The 6,793-nt window shown below is 36.0% G+C and overlaps 1 protein-coding gene across 1 annotated transcript in view; it reads right to left on the reverse strand.

The window, feature by feature from the left end:
• Nucleotides 1-5,404: 5,404 nt before the first annotated feature.
• LOC107668521 (fucolectin-like) overlaps nt 5,405-6,793 on the reverse strand; it is a 3,731-nt gene continuing 2,342 nt past the window's right edge. The window contains exons 2-6 of the mRNA XM_016460425.1: nt 6,485-6,764; nt 6,247-6,383; nt 6,048-6,139; nt 5,534-5,627; nt 5,405-5,427 (exon numbers count right to left, since the gene is read on the reverse strand). Coding sequence (XP_016315911.1) covers nt 5,405-5,427; nt 5,534-5,627; nt 6,048-6,139; nt 6,247-6,383; nt 6,485-6,764 — 626 coding nt within the window. The remainder of the gene's footprint in view (nt 5,428-5,533; nt 5,628-6,047; nt 6,140-6,246; nt 6,384-6,484; nt 6,765-6,793) is intronic.

The raw sequence follows: 6,793 nt of genomic DNA on the forward strand, positions 1-6,793 counted from the left end.
TCTGAGGTCCTCTGAGGGGTTTGCATCATCTCTTCTCAGGTGTTCTGGATCCAGACTGAAGCTTGTGTAAATCCTAATTAAAAACAGAGAAACACATAGATACTAATTATAATTATACATAGATAATTAACGTAGCTTCTGTTCCAACCAAGCAAAATTGATTTGTTTAACCCAAACTAAAGAATAATAATGTGCATTTGATCAGATATAACTGTAGCGTATGATTAAAACGATGAGTGGGCCCGGTGACGTTTTGCTTGACTCCAAAAGAGTTTATTAGGTCAGTAAACGCAAGTTCTAATGCATCATTTATATTATCAACTTGAATGTTAAAATCTCTGGCAATTAGCGCTTTATCAACAGTAACCAATAGGTCTGAGAGGAAATCTGCAAATTCTTTTAGGAAGTCTGTATATGGCCCTGGTCTGCTTTGGGTGTGAGTGATCTAATCTTTAGGAGCCCAAACTTCAAAAATTGTTTTTGTTAATTTTTATTTTTATTTTTCTGGTTTACTCACGATCAGATTTTTTCTAGATCCTGCATTAAATTTATATTTTGACCTCACTATTTGGGGAACAGACACAGTCTTTATAGATTGGACAGCACAAGTACTTCTATCATTTAAGCGGGTAGAACAAAAGTCATCATGGCAGTTATTTGAGATTTGATTTACTGTAGAAGATTTGTATGGAGCGTAGCGTCCTGGAGATGTTGTTGGACATGAGTTCCGCTCCGACTCTGCTGGGGTGCAACATTGACATTATTATTGACATAATTATGGAAATACCAATATACCCTTATGTATAGTTTTATTATTGAATGTTTTGTAACCACTATTATTATACTTACATGGAATATGACCTATTCATATCAAAAATATAGATACTGTTTATAGCCTATTATTATGGTTATTACAGTATATGTGATTAATAATATTATATCTTGAAAACAAATATATCTAAAATGAATCTATGAATCAGTTAGATTTACAATTTGACTTTCTGCTATAAAGAATCTAATCGCATCCAGAATAAAAGTTTGTGCTTGAGCACCTGCCACTTTGCCCCTTGATTTTGAGGCAAAATTTCTTTTTTTTTTTTTTAATTAAAGGCCCTTTTGTGAAGGCCTGCCCAATCTAAATATTAGAAAAAACAATTATGAATAATACTTTAACCGTAAATAAAATTACTCACATGATGCCCTGACGACCTCATTTGGGACGATCCCTCACTACCACTACCAGGACACCTTCAATAACACATACAACAACAGCAACAATAGTGTTTACAACAGCAAAACCACCATAGCCTGTTAACTCAATAATATCTCTCCAGAAATAAATTTTAAAAATGTCAGTGTCAATATAAAATGAATAATATACATTAATTAATACATTTTTATATGTCCTACACAGAGTTCACTATAACAGCTGTTCTTTATTATTCTGTATAACAGAGAAGACAAAGCCTTAAGATTTGGACAACTTAAGACACTTAAGTTTCTAATACCAGAGTTATTAATAGGTGCAGAGAAAATGTTCTTTAACTTTTAAACTTAAAATGGTCTTTTCTGTTCTGTGTTTCTTTTTTCAAAACTGTGTCACAGCATTTGCTTTTGTATCACATTGCATATTGAATGGGACTTAGATGTAAGACACTTTTATCTGTATTTATAGAGCATGTGTTTAAACAACTACAAACTGTAATGGCACAAATTACTCACTATTAAAGCTCTTCAATTATAGGCTCAATTATAAGCTCATCACATTGCCATTGTAGGTTTTATTTATAGTGTAAGTGTTTGAGAGATACTTAATCATTGCTTTTGTTTATCCTGAAAGAAAGCACAGGACTCACGGTTGACGTCACGTCCTGTTTGTTGCTGCCGTGTGTTTTGAGTTTGAGCTCCGTCAAGTTAATTCTTTGTCGTCTAATTTTTTATCTTTTCTGGGAGCGACCTAGGCTTTTTCGTGCTGATGGCCTGCACCCCAGCAGAGTCGGAGCAGAACCCCTGTCGGACAACTTTTCCAGGACGCTACACTCCATATGACTAGTAAGCCAATTCTCAAATAACTGCTCTGATGGCTTTTGTTCTACCCACTTAAATGATAGAATTACTTGCGCTGTCCAATCTATAAAGACTGTATCTGTTTCCCGAATAGTGAGGTCAAAATATAAATTTAATGCAGGATCTAGAAAAAATCTGATCGTGATTAAACCAGAAAAATGTCAAATAAATGAACAAAAACAATTTTTTAAGTTTGGGCTCCTAAACATTAGATCACTCTGTAATGACTGGATTACTTTTCTTAGGGAATTAATTATTATTAATTAATTCAGGTTTTGAGAGGACTCGAATCCGAAGATTCGAAATCAACCTGATTAGAACTGATTTCAAATTTGTTAGTTACACTGTATCAACGACTCGTCCAGCGAGACGTTAATGTCCGTATATATTGACGATTCTGTTCATATTGCTTCGTGGCCAACGACACATGAACAAAATGGTACTCTTATTAAATTTTAGCAAGGTAACAAGGATCTAGGCAGAGTTTTAACTTTAAAATATCACGACACAAGACAATAATTCTTTATAAATGAAACAAGAATTTATTGGTTATTCTAGATTACATTAACTAAGCTAAAACACACATACACACACACACACACATACACACGAAGATTCAGGGAAGTGATGTTAATGGAGTACTGAGGAAAGCCCAAAGTTTTAGCAAGATATTCGCTACAGTTCTTTTACTTGCAACCTGAGAAAATTCGTAAAACAGAGACTTGGCTTATGTTCACTGCTTAAAATTATCTTGTCACCAGTTCAGTAGATAGAAGCTTTGTTTGTTTACTTGCGTTTTGAGTTTCCTTGTTTGGCTGCTTGAGGAATCCCGTTGCGGATTGGTTACTGCGGTGACGTCAGGATGACGTCTTTTTTTGGGGAAGCCCTCCGGAGATTGGTTGGCTCCTTGATGACGCAGAGGCTTCAGCAGTTCTGCTGAAAAGTCTGAGTTTGCAAGACTTTAAGTTCTTTGAAGATCTCTGACAATCACGAAGTTTCAACTGAAGTGTTTGAGTTTTAGATGACCGATCGCTTTGATGGTAAGCGTGTGAGATTGAGAATTTAGATAGACAATGGTATAACTTTAAAATATCTTATATTGTGAATATTCAATATATCACCAGCTGTAGAAGCAGCTCAAGTCTTTGAATGATGTGTTTCTGATGATTCTGCCACTGCTCCTGTTAACATCCAAACCATAAAGCAGCATAAGAACAATGTACAAACTGATTCATTAATCTTTTCTCATTTGTTTTTCTTAAAGCGAATACAGGACTCGTCTTTGTCAATCAGCTGATGAATTGGAGAGACGCTCAGAGTTACTGCAGACAGAATCACATTGATCTGGTCAGTGTGAAAAACCAGAATGAGAATGAGAAGGTTAAGAAAATCATTAATGATAATAATAAATCTGGATCACAAGTCTGGATCGGTCTGTTCAGAGACTCATGAAAAATGTGCAGTGATTGAACCGAAAGCTCAGAAACAATGGATTGACATCTCTTGCACCAACCTGTTTCCTTTTCGTGTGTCATGAAGGTGAGTAGATCCTCACAAAACACACATAATCCATCCATCACCTCCAGATCTCTTAAAGTTCACGCTACACGTCTGACATGACACATTCATCCACAGTGTTTGTTCTGCATGTTGTTTTTGATCAGTCTCTCTCTAGTTTAGTGAAAGGGAACACTTAGATTTCAAGATTACAAACGCATGTGTGTTTCATGTTGATGTACTATTCTGTGGGTGTGTTTGCGTAACGGTCAGAACTACTTTTACAAACTCTTTCAACGTACTTTGTGTCATTTAGTAACTGCAAAATTATGAGATATTCATCTGTCAATTTAATTTTTTGAGGGATCATAAGGGCATCACATTTACTCATCATCGTATTGTTTTCTTGGCAAACTTCAGTCTAGCTTGGAGGTGTCTCTTTTTCAGAAGTGGAGTTTTTCTTGGTCGGCAACCTTGCAGTCCATTCCTGTGCAGGGCTCTAGTGACCGTCTCCATTGAGACATCAATCCCATACTTGGCTAAATTAATCACTAGTATCTTGTCAGTTGTTCTTGGGTCTTTAGAAACCTCTCTAACTTGTCTTTTTAGCAGTAACTAAATCAGCATACTATCATCTCAAAAACATTGCAAGAATTAGATGTTTTGTTTCCAGTCAAGACTTGGAGAAACTTGTTCATGCCTTTATCACCAGCAGGGTGGACTATTGTAATGGTCTCCTCACCGGCCTTCCCAAGAAGACCATTAGACAGCTGCAGCTCATCCAGAACACTGCTGCCAGAATTCTGACTAGAACCAGAAAATCTGAGCATATCACACCAGTCCTCAGGTCCTTACACTGGCTTCCAGTTATATTTAGGATTGATTTTAAAGTACTTTTACTCGTTTATAAATCACTCAATGGCCTAGGACCTAAATACATAGCAGATATGTTCACTGAATATAAACCTAACAGACCACTCAGATCATTAGGATCAAGTCAGTTAGAAATACCAAGGGTGCACACAAAACAAGGGGAGTCCGCTTTTAGTTATTATGACAGTTAGAATCAGCTTCCAGAAGAGATCAGATGTGCTACACATTTAAATCTAGACTCAGAACTAATCTGTTTAGCTGTGCATTTATTGAATGAGCACTGTGCGATGTCCGAACTGATTGCACTATATTTTATGTATAATCATTTTCACTTAAATTCATTTTAAACCTCTTAAATCAATTTTTTAAATCACTTTAAATTCCTTGTTTTATTGTTATTATTTTTTTCTTTTCTTTTATGTAAAGTACTTTGAATTACCATTGTGTATGAAATGTGCTATACAAATAAACTTGCCTTGCCTTGTTCTCCACTGCATGGGTCTCTTGATAAGGCATAGAGGAATAATTAGGTTAATTAGGCAAGTTGGTTTATTAGGCAAGCCATTGGACAACAGTGAGAACGCTTGCGCTGTACTCTTTCCATTCACGTGAGATTCTGTTCACCTCAATACAGTTCCAACAACATGAAATGGTGGGAAAAAGAGTAAATAAATAAATAAAACATAATATATAGATGCTACAATAAGAATAAAATAGCCTATGACAGTGAATACACAACTCACATTAAAATTACACTCGTGGGTTGTGTGAATGTACATTTAACATTTCTTTGATTATTTTCATTATATTTATTACTGTCTATTTGTTTTAAATACACATTTATACAAGATGCATTATAATTCTTAAATATGTGAATAAGCACTAAAAGGAAGTAGGCAGAAGTGAATTAAATCTTTAACAAACATAAAGTTCGTGAAATAAAGACAAAGTGTTGATGTCCAGTGTGTTATCTTCTATTGCCACAACGACCTGTAAATAAAATATTTGCCTATTACATCTCAAAACAAATTTCGAATTATTCCTATTTGTGCAGCTTATTTCATGTGTTATTGTACAGTTGTGAGAACAGACTCACTTTTACCAGCAGTCACCTTCTGGATCACCCGTTTAGGGGTCTGAGACCACCGTAGAGTCACATTTGTGAATCTGTCAACCAGAGCAGATCCCAACTGAAAATAACATATTCATACTAAACTGATTAGATATGACAGTATGCTCAAATCTTCATGTCTCAAAGAAACTTTTAGCATACCACTGTAAACCCTGATTAAAACAATTCAGCATAAAGCAGCTCTGAAGCAATATCAACTCATTAGTAAAAGTATTTGGTGAATTTTCTGAAAAAAACTTGATTTTAAATATAATCACTGAAATCTTCAGTAACAATTCAGGTTTCATGTAAATCTCCAAAATGCAATACAAAAACAATCACAGCAAGCCTTAAAATGTTCACAAAGACATTTAAAGGTTTCATTGAATTTCAATCAATTTCAGGACTATGAGGTCGGTTTTTAAAAAGAGGGAAACCAGATGAGAGCTGCTGGTGTTTTACAGTAATCATGGCAGTTGGCAGTTGAATTTTCTCTCACCTGTTTCAGAACGTTTTCTCTCACGGAAGGGTCAGTTAAATCAACTCTGGACTCTGGACGCATCTTTACAAAAGATCTTTTTAAAACTGGACCTAAACAAAGATACAGTGATGCATGTATTATGAATTAGTAGAGGTTGCTTTCAGTAAAAATGTAGAAGTGCTCCTCACTGTTTTGTTGACAAAACATATTGTTACACCTTCTCCATAGACCTCCAGCTCACAGAGAGTGAGTATCTTCATGTCTTCAGGAATGATCAGATTCACGTAACGTCCATCCATCCCACCGCACGAGTAGCTGTAGGACTCACCTGCTGGAATAGCAGGAATAACAGGAATAACACAGACAGAGAGAAAGGATATAAACATACTGTCATATCTGCAGTAGTCCTTCACATTTGTGCTCGATGTCTCACATTCTTTCAACCTCAAGGGTCTCACATGGGATTGTTGTTGCCGTTGCTCTCCAAAGAGTTTCCGATGCGAATCTCCGCTCCGTTCATTTGTTCGGTACAGCAGTCTTTTCTGTTAGTGACCACCACTCTGCTAACTCTGTAAATATGACGGAGATCCAGCCTCCACCACGGGTTAGTCTGATTAAGGGTTGATGCGCATGCTGTATTCTGCTGGAGACCTCGATTACTATCAATGGCCTTTTCAGCAAACCAGCCCGTAAATGTTGATGACTGTGTAGCTGCTCCATCCACTGCCAGATTTCCTAGTAAAAAAAAATAATTTTTTATAAAG

This window comes from Sinocyclocheilus anshuiensis, unplaced genomic scaffold, assembly GCF_001515605.1.
Source record: "Sinocyclocheilus anshuiensis isolate Anshui unplaced genomic scaffold, SAMN03320099.WGS_v1.1 scaffold172, whole genome shotgun sequence".
Lineage (NCBI taxonomy): Eukaryota > Metazoa > Chordata > Actinopteri > Cypriniformes > Cyprinidae > Sinocyclocheilus > Sinocyclocheilus anshuiensis.